At 35.7% G+C, this 18005-nt stretch overlaps 1 protein-coding gene across 17 annotated transcripts in view; it reads right to left on the bottom strand.

The window, feature by feature from the left end:
- Positions 1-18005, bottom strand: part of CACNA2D1 (calcium voltage-gated channel auxiliary subunit alpha2delta 1) — a 436639-nt gene that overhangs the window by 173120 nt on the left and 245514 nt on the right. For all 17 annotated transcript variants that reach the window (XR_003923336.1, XM_030013900.2, XM_030013901.2 and 14 more), the window contains exon 6: positions 12028-12157. Coding sequence is in view for 16 of the 17 variants with exons in the window: in XM_030013900.2 (XP_029869760.1) it covers positions 12028-12157 (130 nt within the window). In the remaining variant the exon portion in view is untranslated. The remainder of the gene's footprint in view (positions 1-12027; positions 12158-18005) is intronic.

Here is an 18005-nt window from a genome sequence, read left to right as displayed (position 1 = left end):
GATACTTATTTTCAAAGGTTTATATCTTGTAAAATAACCAACTATTAAAGAAATCCAAAAAGAAGCCAAGAAGGGAGAGGGGACTCCAGGGAGAAAGGAAACACTGAAGATGACAGAATTCCAAGGCTGCAAGATGTCCATTATCTTAAGCAGAAGTATGACAGAAGTTATTTATTTATGAAATATTACCCAACGGAGATAAGAAAAATGACTAGAGATGCACTCAGAGAAAACAGGGAAATCTTACAAGGCGATAAAGCAAGACAGAGGACAGACAACTGAAGATATGCAGATGTTTGCTGAACCAGAGGATCAGAAGAACAAGCTGTGAATAAGATGCCTAAAAGTTAAAAAAAAAGACTCTGAGGAAAAAAGCAGAGGGTCTTATTGACTCCTGGAGGAGGAATAGAGCTGAGGAATCCAGCATCCTCACTATGGAATGAGAAAAATATTCATAAACTACATGCAAGAGGAAAAAAATGGAGGAAAGGCAGACTCAAGCAGAAAAGAGGAGAAGGCAGCCAAGAGACCAGAACCCATGAAAAATTAGAATAAACAGACGTAAAATGGAAAAGAGAAGAAAAAATTGTCTTCAGAAAGAAAAAGAAAAGACAGGAAGAACTTCTGATTTGTATGAAGAGTAGAATAAAAAACAGATTATGAGTGCAGGCTTCTTAGTAGAATGGAAGTTGAGTTAATCCAAAGAACTGAAGTTTGTATCATGTGCCACTTAGAAATTATCCATATTTCAGGCTTAAAAGGACCTGAAAGGGAGTGTACTGGCATCTGATTGTACAACTACAGGTCAGTTTCTCACTAGTAACTGGCTGCCTGCATGCACTTACCCTGCAGTAAATGAGAATTAATTTTTTCTTCCCCATCAGCAAAAAAGAAAGGAAAACGGGTGTGAGGTGGTCATGAAGATAAATAGTTATTTTATGGATACATTTTGTGAGGTGCATTTTGGGATCTCCTCTTTATGAAGGACACACACTAGAAGTAAAAATTGAATACTCAGTGGTGGACACCATTTTCAAATCAATGCTTGTACAACTGCAAGAGAGCTAAATAATTTCTAGGGCTGAGCTTCATACAGAAGAGGGAAAGTGGGCAAGTACAGACTAAAGGATGGAGGGACCCCCATGGAAAAGCAATAAAACCAATGTGTTATTATTGATAGAAGTAGTAATCTGAAAGGAACTAGTGTCAGACAGAGAAATAACCATATCTAATTTGATGTAAAACAACTTTTGACACAGAGAAGCAACTAAGATATTTGTACACTATGCAGGACCATAAGAACGTAGTAATCTAACCCCAATTTCAAATTAATTGATGTAAGATATCTAAATGATGCATCTAAATGATATGTAAGATATCTAAATGATGATAATGTAATTTATTCTCAAAGGGACATTTGAAAATAGTATGAATTGAAAGTAGTTCAGTAGTATTATTTAAATATCTTCATACACACATATATATACATATACATAGATAAATACACACATATAGGAATGACTACATTCAAACTGCACTGTCCAAACTTCACAAAATACCCCCCCCCGCCAATAATGGGAAAAAAATCTGTGATTTATGTATTGCCAGAGAAACACCTTATTGTTAAATTACATATTATTCCTTCTTAATAGTTGCGACTGGAAATGAACTCATATGGCAGAAAGAACGAAGTGGACCAACCGAATCAGTGAGTCAGGTAGTGATAAATAAAGAAATAGTGGCCGTGTCCTTAAGTTACATTCCGCTTGTTGTTATAATCTTTAAAGACTGTAAATTTTGGACATATCCACAAAAAGCCATTCTCTAAGGATATTCAAAACCACAAGCGACTACATAAAATTGTTCCCAGTCTTTCCCTTTCATTATCTATCTTCCTCACTTCTCAACTAAAACTGAGCATAACATTTGTGAAGGTGATACTCCGTTAAAAATAATAACTACAGTGCTGGATAACATGGTAATGCAGATGCTAAAATTATAGTAGAGAAGATATATTCCGATTCATTCATCCACTGCTGATTTTACAAGCAGTTTCTTGGTAAACAACCCAGCTAAATTTATCAATAGGGATATTTCAAACAGTACCCATATTTATTATCTTTCTTTTTAATATATCATCTACCATGGTTAGTCTTTTTCAGAATAAAATACTTTGAATCTTAATTTTTATCTCCTGCACATCTGTAATTTAACAACTTTATTTCATTTTGTTCTGAAAGAATCAAATGAATGAAATATTTTTAGAGTATAGGATTATAAGGATTCATCATGTAAGTCTTGCAAAGTCCAATAACCTAGGGATATAATTTTTAACCAGCAGAGGATAAAAAAATCATAACTCATAGCTAGGCTGCCATCAATAGAGCAAAATTTGCAGCTGTGGTATCACAGGCTGGAAACACAAGACTTCTGAAATGTGAGGACAAATTATTTAATAATGGGGTTTACAAATTTCAAACTTTTTCTATACTGCAAAGCTGAAAAGCAGATTTCTTTCCAGAGGGAAATCTTTCAGCACTCTATTGATAGTAAGTATTATTGAACCGTTGAATTGAATATTGAATAAGTAAATTGAACCGTTTAGATATTAAAATCAAGACAAACATCCAAGACATTTCTAAAAATCTTAATGAGCAGAGAGATGGTTCTATAGGAAATATTTCATTTTTCCAGAGTGAAAAAATTGACAGCCTGAAGATACTATTTTTATTCTTTTTCCTCATAATTTGTGTGGATCAATTAAAGAATAAACACAAACTACTCTTCTTCTAATATATTATATTTGTGTGTATAGAAGCTACCCATTTATGCATCAAGGCACTTGTTCTTAGCAATGTATGTTAGTTATTTTATGCAGCTTACAACATATTACTTGTCCTCATCTTTAGAGTTTTGCACAAGTTTGTGCTATGCACGTGCACTTTCAGCCCAGACACCACCACTGGATACCACAGAGACACAGGGCTGGAGGCAGAAGTTGCCTGCACAGCCACATTAGCTCTTCTACAGCTCTGCACAGGGTCACAGAGGGTGTCAACTTTACAGCTCAGAGCATAGTTGGCAGCTTGTGCGAGAACAGAGAAAGAACAAAAAAAGGAGGTAGGCCACAGTTCTCCTTCCCTTCTCATCCTCCTTACTCTTTCCTTACCCCACATCTCAACATACTGAAATTGAAAATAACAACAGAGTATGAAATAAGAAGGGAAACTTGTTTGAGGAGAGGGGAAAAAAGAATTGACAGACTCTTGGCGTAATCAAGGAATATTCCCAAACCACTCACGCTTCCATTTAAAGTAGGTTTTAAGGTCCTTTAGACAGAATACTTTTTGTTGTTTCCTCATGAAGTGCTTCATACAAATTGGTATTTTCTTGTTAGATATTAATTACTTCAAGCAATTTAGCACATTTTTCCTAGTAGTCAACTTAACTCATCATATCTACTTGTTTGACATATTTGAACACATATAAACATTTATTTTCATTCTGAGCTTGCAAATATAACAAATACTTCTTCCCACACTCCCTCATAGTTGTCTGAAAACGGTTTTGATGAAGTAAAATTCCTGTGAATCCTAAAAGACTTATATGTGCTGTGAATTTACACTTACTGCAGAGCAGGTTTTGCGAACACAATTGCCATCCCTCACATCGACAGAGGCTTTTGGGTGATGTAGCTGAACAAAGGACTGAGGTGACATTTTCCCTTCCTTGAGGACCAATGCAAAGCTTGGACAATGTATACAACCCATATCAACCTATTTTGCAAAGCTAAGCCAGATGTATAACATAAAGAATCCTTGTACTGGTTTCCACATAGAGAGAATTCCACACACCAGAATCAATCACTCTCTCAAGATCTTTGTTAAAACTGTTTTCTTTTTTAATATGTCCTATAATAAAAATCTACTGCTATTCAGTGTTCTGCTTTGCAGTCTGTATTGCAAAATGCAGATGCCACTGTTACCTATTTTTACCAGAAGAACATGGGCAGTCTTACCGCAGAGCCAACTTTCCCCTCTTGGTACAAGAGGATTCAGTACTAATTGTTATTTCAAGCTGTGCATAAGAGAGAAAATATAGCAGAAGGAATGGAAAGGGATCTGAGGAGCAGCGGTAATCATCTGGCCTCCAAAATAGATTTTGGCAGTATGCACAGCTTAAACATTTATTACTCAGTCAAGCAGCCTAACAGATGCTGGAATCTCAGGACCTGCTAAAATGTCCAAGATAATTCTGGATACACAGCACATTTGATGGTCAAGAAATCTGCAGGGAAAGGCAGCTACACTGAATGATAATGATAATCAGCAATCAATTTACTAGAAAATTATTTTTCACACATTTTATCACAAACTATGCAAATTAAGGTTACACAGTTAGGGGAAAAAAAAAATAGTAGGAACACAAGGGTGTTTTGGCACCTTTCTGCCTACACCCCCGAGTTTTTAAAATCAAAGAACTTTGGAAAGAAAAGTCCTGAAAGTCTCTTCATTGTACGGTTTTCTATTTTGTTGAAGCCAGAACCATAATAACCAGTTTAACCAGACATCATGAGTTTGGCTTCTGGTATGGCTTTTCACATCTCACCATGATATTAAAAATATTAAACAAGTAGTAGATCATATCCTCTGAGTATTTAGGAAGACTGTATCATGTCAGAGAACCATGCAGAGGAACTTCTGGTTAAAAGAACATGAATGACATAATATAAAAAATTTGGTAGTTGATAGTCCCCAAAGGGGTCACTGTGAAAAAAACCCACAGCAATCTGTTAGGGCCATGCCTAAGGCCATGTTGTTTTATTGAAAACCCAAATGCAATTTGTTTTGTTTTGCTTCTTTTTTAAAGAGAGCATAAACAACAAAATAAAAGGAAGTAAATTAACCGTTTCCTGGATTTAATGGGATAAAATTTTTAATTCTTGATATAATTTATTGCATTTTAAAAGAAATAAGGGTTAACATACTAAAATGTGATTTGGTTTTGTGGAATTTGATTTTCACAGGGAATTCTGTGTTCGTACAGCACCCTGACTGTAGTTATGTTTTTGCAATATAGGGGAGGGGGTTGTTGTTAAGTATCTCTTTAAATACCTCATATTTATTCAATAAAGGTAAAGTAGGGTGAAAAAAAAGATTTTTAAAGATATCAATCAGAAGGCAAATTTATGAAGCTGACAAATAGGGACTCAGAAGATCACGAGACAGAACTATTCAGAGCATTTCTCTACTGAAGTACAGATAGTAACCATGAAGTTTGGGATTCTCTGGAAGCATGACTGAAACTGAATTAGAGAAAACTAGGATGTCTGCATGTAGGCATGGACGCCTACATCCAGTGTTAATATGCTTACTCCATAAAAGAAAGTTGGAGATGGAAATTAAAATATTTTTTCTGCCAAAATTAGATCTATAGTGAAACAAAACAATTTGGAAGTAAAAATAATGACTGCCAAAAGAAGAGCACTACCACCATATGAAGATATCTTCTTTCAAAAGGATCATAAAGTCAACCCTATAATTCTTGGCATTCCTGTAACAAACAGCTTTATAGGATAAAAGGCTTCATCACAACAAAGAAAAGACCCCATCATGAATTGCTAGTGAACTGTGAGTGGTCTCTGTGCCGGAATTCAGTATTTAATTTCCCCAGGTTAAATTATCTCATTTGATTTAAAATATTTAAAATATAGCTCTACGCTGCAGAAGTACTTGAAGTGTTAGCTGAGAAAACTCTTTCACACAAAATAACAGATAAAAATGTAAAAATTAATATATGTTAGTTCCAACTGGAGGCAAATAACAAAACCTAGTAGAATTCAAACACTAGCCCAAATATTTTAGGCACAAATTACTATGTTATATAACTTTCTCCCAATGTTTCTAAATAAGAACTTATTTTTCAAAAAGGTTAAAAAAAATATAAATTAACATTCCAGGAAACATGTTGAGTGTTAAGGGGTGTCAACAATCTCATAAAGCCATCCTTCAGTCAGCTTCCACACTGATACATACCAAGTAACAAACAAAATCAGTCATATTGCTTTTAAATAGCTAACACTTGACTCATTTCAAAAAAAACTTCTTTAAGTTCAGAGGTAGAATATTTCAAAAGACCCACTTTCAGTAGAAATTAGTGTTTAGAAAATTACATCTCTATGAAAGTCTATGGCATTTAGTTCTAAATTTAGTTCTGAAAATGGGAATTCTGCTTTTTTATTTTACAGAAACATTTGAAAATTCTATTTAAAATGCTTAAGGTAAGACAGTCCAAGTCTGGAAGAGTACCTAGAATTATAACAGAAGCATGTTTTATTCCAGATTTGCCACTATTTCTTTTTCCCTCAAGAACCTTATGTTACATTTAATAATCAATTAGTCTTGGATAAACTTTCCAGGCCAAAATATATTTGCAAATATTCAGCTAGAGAATGTGGTATTGTAACATTTTTGTGATGTATCATTATCAGGCAGACTGCTTTAAATCTACATTGATAATTCCTTACTACAGCTGGTACCTACAAAATAGCATGTACCTAATCAATTTAGTCTTTCAAGGAGGAATAAATTAACCTTAGTTACCAGACAGTCTTTCCTTATCTTACCTTATTATCTTAAATTTTGGTAATTTAAGGCAGAAGTCATGGTGAACTTGACTGGTCAGGCAAATATGCTAGACCATCCAAACTAATGTAATCCCAGTACCAAAATGCAAGTACCTCCTCATTGTGGAGGATACTGTTCAAGTACAAGCCTTCTGTATTCTGACAGAAACAAGCTTTTTCATCAAGTTAGAAAAGCTATTTCTTTTTGCTGCTTATTTAAAACGATTTTCATTCAGGGAGCTTTACTAAGCTACTTTGGGGAAAAAAAAAATCGTAATTGTCAGAACATAAAAAGCAATACTGACCCTAGAGTTTTTTGCTTAATCTTCTGCATTGGTATTTTCCTTCCAGGTTTAATATTGAACCTACCAAGAAGTACTTAGGGACTTAGCTACAACTAACATTTGCTTTATATTTACCCCAAGCCATAGTGTTTGGTATTTAAAACAGGCTGACACTGAAAATTCATTTAAAGGTCCACTTCACTCATTACATGATTACACAAATAACTCACTGATTAAAACCATGGAAAATATTAAAAAAATAAATTAGAAGAAACAGTAATCTCACATGCCATCTGCACGAGACATACATAATGATATAATCCAATTTCTATTTCCAAATTTAAAGGTGTGAACACACACACAAAATCAGAGACTTGAAACAATCATTTTTCAATCTCAGCTGTAGTAAAACTGCACTATTAATTTATCCCTTAGAAGAAACCATGAGAAAAATAGTTCTGAGTAGCTTGTTTCTCAGCTATAACCAAAATATATCAATAGCACTAATCTTAACGTATTTTGAACAAAGACATTTAATTAATAAAACTGTCTTGTCTGTCTGTTATTACTATTTAAACTAAATACAAAAAAAGCTAAAATAAGCTTTATTGCTCCTTTAGTCATTTAAGGAACGCTGATGTAGCATGCCAAAATATTTACACAACACTTTATCAATATCTTGATTCCTGAATAAATCTTATTTATTATCCACACATAAGACCTTCCATGAATAAATGACAATGCACTTTTCCTTAGTTTTTTGGCATTGTTTTGTTTTTTCTTTGGAGGGGGAATATTCTTGCTCCCATGTTTTCATTTGCCAGCATTTCTAAGTTTCTTCCCAAAGAATATTTCTTCTTTTCAAGCTCATAGCCTGAGATACCCAAGATATGCAGAAATGTTCAATAGTACAAAAATTCCAGTCAAAGAGATAATATTCCAGTCAAGATAAAAATCACCATAGCATCAAAAGAGAACTTTTCAGGTTATTCCTGAAAGTTTTGATTGCCCCCCAGTACTAAGCACTATTATATCAAAATACTTTATCAATAACTGAGTACTTACATATATGATGCAGTACTGCAAAGGTAAAATTGATGTCCACTGCCAAACTTGCTATCAAAAAATAATATACATCTGAGAAGATTTTATAAAGCAGCAAAATTTTGCCTGCCATCCCAATAAAAGGAGGGTATGAACACACAGTATGTATATTTCATGATTATTAAGCTATGAGAACCATCAATTAATTGTAACTCTATTTATCACTGTTTTAATGGGTTCTGAGCAGGAGACGCATTTTTTTCTTGCTGATGGCTGTCCAAACATATTCAAAGTGAATGTCATCATGTTCAAGACACATTACTGTCAACCTGACACTTTAATCAACTCTTCAGTCCTAATCAAGTAGTGACATGTGGAAGCAATATTTCAGTTTCTGATTCAGAGGAAGTAAAGCAGGAACAACCACAGAGAAAAAAAGCAATCCCTGTTTGTGCTTTGCCTAACATCTTTCCTAAAACTGTAACACCAGTACAGACTTACACCTAGAGCAACCATTGCAGCAGATGGTGCATTACGCTTCTCAGACAGCGAAAGCAATGTGTGGTGGTATCCACTAGGCAGATTAACCTCACTTGCCTTGTGCCAAGGATTTCCTCTTACTTCTGGACTGCAGTTCCCATATTCTGCTTAAGGATAAGCAGGGTACAGTTTTAATGTTCTGTTATTACTAATAGGAGATGCATGACTAATTCCCAGTGCATGTGGTAAAAGACGACTTGAGGGTCTGTTCTGTTTTTAGCAGCAGGTTGATTTTAAATGGGACTCTTGAAAAATACTGAATTAAAAGCCTGATTTGCATCTACTTTATTGGGATTGCCCTCTCCTGCAGTGGGACTGTATCCTCAGAAACAGGCACATAAATAACAGCCTAGACATTTCCCTGTCTCTACTTCGGCTTTGGCACCAGATACAGGGAAAAGCAAAAATAACTCTTGTAATATTTCTTTCTGCAAATAAGACACAAAGTAATAACCTGGATGTAGTGAATGGATATTTTGTAATGATGTATCACGTATTTCTACAGTGAAATAAAAGGGACTACTTCACAAGAAGTTCATCACTGTATTTCAAAATAAGAAAATCACTATATATGTAGGAAGCCAAAGAATATTATTTTATAGCACATACTAGTTTGTCTGGTTTAAATAGGTGGTGCACCATTAGAGAATTACTATCTGAACCAGTTCCCCAGTTTCAAAGGGCTAAATGGAGGATAGATCCACACATTCAGAATTTCATATGATGGAAATTAGATATTTGATTCATATTTTTAAAATCATAAATAATAACTACCATAAAAATGAAACCTGAATTGGGAAGAAAGATTGTTATGGATATCACATTGCTTAAGAGACAGCGATTCTCAAATTCCCAGCTTCATACAGCAAAAAAGTACTTAACATGACAAAGCATGATCAACAGATCCAAGTGAAAATTCAGATTTAGGAATGTGCGTGGATCTAACTGTAATTGTCCCTCTCCCCTAGAGACAACCACCTGCTACTGTAAGAGAGAACAGAAATTAAAACCAATCTCAAGGAAGAGTAGGCAAGTCAAATATCTATTCATTGAAACCTGTTCTGTGAGATCCAAAGAGCAATTCTTTGTTTCCTTGGGATCCTACAAAACCTATACAAAAGGGAGGAAAAAATGAAATCTGCTTTCCAAGGTGTAATTCAGTCCAAAAAAATTGGCTTCCAAGCAGTAAAAGTTGTAAACTGTGTCTCATCCACTGTTTCTCAGAAGGATTTGTTGTAATATCTGTTTCGTAAATGTTCACTAGCAGACTGGGATGCAAACAAGGTACTGCAGATTTATTGCAGACTACTTTCAAAGTGTACAGCTGTTCCCTACTACAGTGGGCGCTGAAACCTCTATGAAAAAATGACGGGTTAGCTCATGTGAACAGGAAGAAAAATGACAACAGTGTTCAAGATACATTATCAGTCTTTCTAGGATTATAAAAATTGCTTACAGATAATATTGCTTGTGAAAAGAAAATTATACTCTAGTTTTGGAAATCTGTTGGTGAACCACTACATTCTAATTGTTCACTGTGTTTCAGATGAGATATGAACTTTGTTACTGTAAAATAAAACCTGGTAATGGTTTTGTGTTTTGTGTTTGCGATCCCCCCACCCCCACTCTCTGCAGTTTATACTAGATGTGATGTCCCATGGTATGGAATAACCCTTTGGCCAGTTTGGGTCAGGTGTCCTGGCTGTGTCCCCTCCCAACTCCTTGTGCCCCTCCAGCCTTCTTGCTGGCTGGGCATGAGAAGCTGAAAAATCCTTGACTTAGTCTAAACACTACTTAGCAACAACTGAAAACATCAGTGGTATCAACATTCTTCTCATACCTAGCTCAAAAACATCGCACTGTACCAGCTACTAGGAAGACAATTAACTCTATCCCAGCTGAAACCAGGACTGGAACCTGTGACTTTTAGGTATTCTCAAGCTGTTATCTCTGAAAACACCATCTGTAATCAGAAGTTACCCAGCTACCCAACAAGAGGATTTTGCTGACACAGAATTACAGTCTTCCTGGTAACTTTTTAGACTTCCACATCTCTGGTAATTAATGTGATAGCCAGACCCAAAGAATCATTAATTTCTCATGAACCATATATGTTGCACATGCAGCTACCTCTCTCAAAATGTACGTTTCTGTCTGTTATTATAATTTTATTAGATACTAAAGTTGTACCTTTCCTATGGAAGTCATAGCCTGTCTTCATTTTTAGGTTAACAGGCTGTATAGTAACATTACCTAGCACGTATTTCTAAGGGACAAAAGTCCTTAGGAATACCATCTAAAACGTTAAGTTCAACACAACAACAAAACATTTTACGTACTGTTATGACGACAATCTTATATCAAAGTTCACATGGTGTTTACAAATATCCTAATAATTGCAGGCGAGTTTTTATAGCATTTTAAACAGCGAAGTATCAATTATCTTCAAACAAAAGCAAAGGAAATGGCCTGTCTCTTCCCTGTAATCCTGCAATTAAGGTGCACTTTACCACTTATTAAAGCCAGAATCCCAGAATAATCCTCTAGGTCTGTCAGTCAAGCACACCATATCAGAATATGAGCTACTATGATTCTTTCCCCCACCATACTGACATTTCCATTTTCATCCCTATGTCATTTATATAAGCTGCACACAACTGTGGTCATGAATTTTAAAGAGCTCAGGTCACATTAGGGTCTCTTTCCTCTTGATGAGATTTTGAAAGAGGAGAAAGACTGCATACTTGAAATTCGGACCCTAAATAAAAAAAAAAAACTTAAAAATATGGATCCTATTTCATTTTTCTTCCCCTTTTTAAAAAATATGCAGCTATTTTGAATGTTGAAATGTGTTTTTATTGGATAATATTTTTTTCTTGATGATAAGCATGGAAAAGGAAGTTATTTTCACCTTGAAAGGTAACTTAAATACCTAATTTTGAAATACAATTAAAGAATCCTCAGCAGTATATGCATATATATATATTATTTTTTACATAGTTTAGAAAGAATTTATTCAAATTCTCTGCTAAAGTCTGTTACTGCAATTCTGGAAACACGCTGCATGCAATGTAAGTACTACCATCTCGCACAGCATGTTATTTGCCTGAACTGTATATGCTTTTGCAGTACTCAAAACTCTTTTCAGTACTCATCTCTGCCTGAGGCCAAATCCATGTAAAGAAGAGCTGTCAAGAATTGTTTGTATTAAATGAGAAGACAGAATAGAGAAAGAATGGATAAGAAAATTAGAATATGTATCAGTTTTGTTTCACTTCCAGTTCTATTTCTGAAACTCAAATTCAATCCTAATGGATCTCTTTAACTATGGCTTCTACTAATTCATAAGATGAATCATATGCCTAATAGAGCACATCTCTGAAGTACTATTGAAAGAAGAAAAAAAAGACAACAGAAATCTGTACTAAAAATGGGAGATGAAAATTTTGTTTGGAGGTTATTTGTTTTTAAGAATGGGACACATATAATAAGCTTTGTATTAAAATAAAATCACTTTGTTCACATGCTACTTACAGCCTTCATAAATATCTGTTGGTATGTGGACTGCTGCATGTTGGTAAGACGTTTGCCGTCGGAAAACGGGATCTTCTTCAAACACTGGTCTGATTCTCTGGCTGCCAGATTCAGTGTCATTCTTTTCAGGCTTTTTAAAGAAAGACATGTAAAGGGCAAAATATTACAAAGTATGCTAAAAACAATTCCATTCCCATTTGCCTCTTTTTACATAAAAGACTCATAGCCTTTCTTTCATAGCTAACTTTCTGCATTTGTGTATAAGCACACTTATTTGCTCCAGGTCCAGAAATATTTGTGTATACTTTATTTCAAATTATGAGTTACCCAGTGCAACTCAGTGAAATGAAGAGCTGCAAAAGAAAAGTGACAGCCTAACACCTTACACACCTAAATTTCACAAGTGCATTGAATTTTTACACCCTTAATGCAAGGCAAGTACATTACCTTTTATTATGTGCAATACTTTGTACCGAATCTTAAATATAAATACTGTATACCTCATTTTTTCCTTCTGTAGATTATATAGTAAATCACAAATCTTAAAATGATACCACTAACATACATTTCATAAATTGATTTTTGAGAAACAGTGGTGCACATCCAGACAAAGAAAGGAAATTAAGCCTTCTTAGAACTCTGATTGAAACAGGTTTTGTTCATTGGTTTATTTTAATAATAAATCTCAATGAAATCTCATGTACTCTCCTGGCTACAGCTGCCTGGATGGAAAGGTTCCCAAACACTCAGGTGCTCACCACCACCTGCCTGCCTTGGGTTCCCATCCTCTCTCACCTGTCTGCACCCTGTCTTCTTGATTCCTTCCAACTCACTCGGTCATTTGGACTAGTTTTTAAAAATTTTGAAAAGCAGAGGCTTTTTCTAACTCAGCTACAAAAATTGCATGAAGTGTGGAAACCAAGGAAGTACTGAAGACCAAAGGGGAGGTGGTAATGTCTCTACCTGGCTCAGCTGCAGCTGGAACAGGAGGCCACATGGCATGAGTAGACTGCCACTTAAATCAATAATGAATCAACTGTGATACTGAATGATTACTCAGGCCAGCAATGTTAGGCAACTATATCAATATTTTTAATACCGCAGAGTCATCAGTTTTTGAAAATGTGCTATGCTTGAAAAATAGTGCTGACAAAGAAGCACCTGTCTGGTCAGTGTCAGGCATGTGCGTGCTGAGGCTATTCTTTATACATTACCACTGTGTCTATTATACCCTATCAAAGTTAGCTAAATTTTCTCACCCCCAAAATAATCTAATTAAACTGCATATGTTTCCTCATCTGCTTCATCACAGGGCTACGGACAAATGTTATACTAAGTATAGGTTCAAATGTTGCCTGAAGTAAGCAGCAGTCTCAGATGAGTTTCGAGGAGGTGGTTTCCTTTGGAAACACAAAGGGCAGAACTCATCTAACTAGTGACATCCACTGATTTCAACAACAGTTGGCCTCATCACCCCAGGCTGCCTTCATAGTCAATGAAGAGAAATGGGCATTTTTAGACTGCAATTCATCTCATCTTAATTAGACACCTATTCTCCCGTGACATGAATCATGCCTGAGGAGTGCCTCCTACTTTCCATTGACTGTAAAGGTAGCCCTAGGGCAAGTCACCTAGATGTAGAAGTCTGCAACACAGCTGTCTAGAATTAGGTGAGATGAATCTCACAATACAAGTCTATTAAACTTCTGGAAGAAAAGAAGGTGGGTACTAATTTTGACTACTTCTATGCAGCATAGCTACTATACCTTATGCTAAGAAGTTAAAACTTGTTACTTACTTACTACTTAACCCCACTCTGGTGGATGAGACAGAAGGGAAAGCATAACTGTTAATACCCAAAGTAAGGGATGACTTTTTTCTTTAAGCAAATCTATTACCAGGTAAAGTCCAGGTATATCATGGCATTAAATATTCTAAATTGATAAAATCTGTAAATTACCTAAAAACAATATTCTCCTTGGAACACCTAACACTGCATGTTGCCTTTTACTTTCACATGTCATAGTTCTAGTGGACATAATGACCTCTGTTATGGACGTTGTCCAGGGGACTTCTGAATATCATACTTTTGCATTCAGAACTTTCTAAGACAGTAATGTTTTAGTTTGGGAATGTGGATTAGAAAAGCAGAAAATACTTGTACAATGCAGCCTGAAATATTTTGATCCAGTATGCCATGCTCTTAGATCTACCAGAAAGTAAAACCATGTATTGGGTCTGGCTGGGATGGAGTTAACTTTCCCCATAGCAGCCCTCATAGTGCTGTGATTTGTATTTGTATTTGTAGCTAAAAAGGTGTTGATAACACACCAGTGTTTTGGCTACTGCTAAGCAGTGCTCCCAGGGCATCAAGGCTGTCTCTCCAAACCCCATCCAAAGGCCAGTAGGCCGGGGGTGGGCATGAGGTTGGAAGGAGACATAGCCAGGACAGCTGACCCAAGCTGACCAAAGAAATATTCCATACCATATGATGTTGTTTTCAGCAATATAAGCTAAGAGAAAGGAGGACAGGAGGGAGGCATTCGTTATTAAGACGTTTGTCTTCTGGAGCAACCACTATGTGTACTGAGGCCCTACTTCCCAGGAAGTGGCTGGACATCGCCTGCTGATGAGAAATAGAGAATATATTGTTTTGTTTTCCTTTGCTTCTGTGCATGGCCTTTTTTTTTCTTTAATAAACTGCCTTTATCTCAACCCATGAGCCTTTTGTCATCTTATTTTCTCCCCCCTGTCCTGCTGGGGAGGGGGAGTGATAGAGGGGGGAGTGATAGAGTGGCTTGGAGGGCACCTGGCAGCCCAGGTCAACCCACCACAAACCATTATAACTTCTTTTGAATTGTGCAAACTGGAGCCAGGATCAGTAACAGTTTATGCATTCTATGATTTGAAATGACACAGCATTATGATAGCTCCAGACAATGTAATCTGGCTCAGTTTTTTCATAAGTTTTTGGTGGGTTTTTGCTTCAGACAATGTAATTTGGCTCAATTTTTACGCAGGTTTTTGCTGTGTGTTTTTTGGGGTTTTTTTTGTTCTACATTATCACACAGGATTCCCCCCCCCCCCCCCCCCCAGAACTGGAAGGCTATACATTAAGCAAATTCTGGAGTTCTTTTCACAAGTTATCTTTTGGCTTCATGCTGCTCAAAGCAATGAGTTTGTCTACTTCTGCAAATGCAATCTCAACAATCAATCATTCATGTGAGAAAATTTCTCTCCTGCCTGAAAGCCATTTGATTTAAAAAAAACCCTAACACTCTTATTTCTGAAGTTAGTACCAATGACTACAAACTCTCAATGCTTTCACAGAACACTTGAGAAAATAACTGGGGACCATAAAGCCACATTATTACAAAAAAACACCAGAATGAGTGGGTGTGAAAAGATTTCTTCCAATTAATTTTCCACAAGACATTTTTGGGAGGGAAGGGGGCGGGGAGGTGGTAAAAGAAAAAGGGGGTAAACCATAAGGTCCATCCTAGCAGGTCTTGCACAGAAGTTTTCATACTACAGTATATTTAGATTTTTTATTTAAATTCCTGAAGCATCTGAACATAAAATTATCATGTTTCTTCTGATTGGTATTTCAATTTCACTCCAAGTAATAGAGAGTAGATTTCAGCCTCTCCCATCACTCATGTGCTATGGAAGAAGCTTCAAGTCTACTGCCAAAATTTGACTAAACTTTCTTGAAACTGAAAAGGTTTAAATATTCCACTTGAATGCTTTAAACTTTCAAATGTAAACTCTACTTCCCACATTTCTAACAGCGCACACACACAGGCTCCCCCAAAGATGACTGTGGTAAAGATCTGCTTGATCTTCCTACCAATACTACATGATACCAAAACAAGAACATGAATCTAAAAACTCTTCTCAATTTAATTGATGCAGGGCAGTGGATCTACCAGCACTACATAAAGTAACGTAGAAGTTTTTGCATTCCTATCACTGACTTTTCCTGGGAGTATTTTGTGATGTATAACTCTGATATTGAAACAATGCATCTATCTGCCTCCAAAAACTCAGAGACATCAAATGACAAAATCCTTTAAAAGTTCTGTAGTTTCCTTCACACAGGATTAATTTTGCTATTAAATCTAAAGGTGTCTGAACTCATTCTGCATGCAACAGGCAAGTATCAGAAGCATTACAGACAAATTAGTGTTGCACTCACTTGGGCCACTACCTCCTGATCAGCAAGACTAATGCTGTGCCAGGCCTTACACATCCAAGTTTGTAGTGGATCTTTCTATATAAAATAAAAACTACTTAGTTTTCATTTGTGAAATTCATTAATTTCAAGTAACCCACATCTAAATTAGAAAAACAAAAGATAAGGAAAGATTAAAAAGGAAAACTTCAATCTTATTAATTATTTTAGTCTGGTATTTCTATCAAAAGCCTGACAGATTGTGGCATTGGTTGGTACAGTTTTAATACCCAGTTAAACTTTGTTTTCAGGAAAGTAGCAAAACACATATTTTGAAGGAAAGTAATCCAGCATGTGAATATAATTAAAATCCAACTACAACCAATTTCTCTCTCAAGTCAGGAGCTGAAATGCAATCAATACTGGCACAGGAAAATCCCACAGGAGATAGTGGCTGAAGATTAATTTTCTATCTATTCAAACCTGGCCTTCACTTATTGAATTACATTGTTACCTACCACCGACAGTCAGCAAAATAACTCACTCATTTCTCCGCAATGAATCTCCAAACCAATTTCTCCCTCCCTTGTGAGGCAGATAAAATCCATTTCTCTTTTCAGTTCACATTTGTGCCATTTTAAGGCACTTTTTTTTTAAATAAATGAAGTATTTTTTCATGTGTCTACCATTCACCATCAGAATAAAAGGAAATTGATATAGCAGCTAAAATTCAGGTAAAGTGGGTTCTTCTGTAGCTGTTCTTTGTGATCTTGGCTAAATCACTTTTGGCATGATCTAAAATAAACTGGAGGTTACTTTCTGGGTTTTGTAAGCCAAATACATAGCAGAAATAATGCAACTTCTCTCTCAAGGGCTTTGTGAACATAAATTAATGTATGTACATGAGGTAACTGGAAGCTTTATGCAAAGATGTATCACTGAAAAATGTGTATAGAAAAGCAAACAACCATTAAAACAAAAAGAAACAAGGTCATTTCAAGAAACGTTGACATAGTTTAGCTGCCTATTTCACTGCGGCCAAACATCCCGATTCCTTTCCACAGCATTCAGTTACTTTTCATCATCAAAGCCATAGGAAGACAAGTGGATCTTGTATCTCTACTATTAACATTTTCATTTAATTGAAAAGCACCAGTTACTGTAGAAATGAGAAATACTTTTTCCACAAATATAAAACTTACTGGTTTTTGCTTCTTGCAGCTGTTAAAACTGAAGATCAGAAAAATGATATTAATTTTAAAAATATTGTCAATTACACAAAACCCCACAACCAAACTGAAGCAATCTTCAGTTGTCTTCTGAAGGCAAACTCTTTTCAGGAACAACGTAGAAGTTGCTCCAAGCATTAGAACAGATTTAGCATCAGGACAAAAGAATAAAAGGTAGATTTCTTTTTTTTTAATTCCCAAACCAATATCCAGCAAGAAATAATGGCACCTGCCTGCTTTCATACTTATGTAAAACAGAAAGGAATTGGTTGCTAGTATTTTCCATTGCCCTAGTATCTAGGGACTGTGTTTTGCATAAAACCTCACTGTCCCTATCAATGCCATTTTAGAGAATGAATGTGGATGGAATTATAATTGTTACGGTTTTAGGGACATCAAAATTCTTGCTCTGTCATTCCTTTCTGTCTTTCTTTGCAGATTTCCAAAAGTTTTAGATTTTCATCTCTAGGTTTCTCCCTTTTTTTGATTTCTGAATATCTGTTGAAATTTCTAAATGTAAAACTTTAAGGAATTGAGTCTCACTGCCTATGCTTCTTTTAGTCCACTCCCAGATC

Source organism: Aquila chrysaetos, chromosome 5, assembly GCF_900496995.4.
Source record: "Aquila chrysaetos chrysaetos chromosome 5, bAquChr1.4, whole genome shotgun sequence".
Taxonomy (NCBI): Eukaryota; Metazoa; Chordata; class Aves; order Accipitriformes; family Accipitridae; genus Aquila; species Aquila chrysaetos.
Note: the sequence above shows the minus strand (reverse complement) of the source record. Positions and strands in the feature narration are given on the sequence as shown.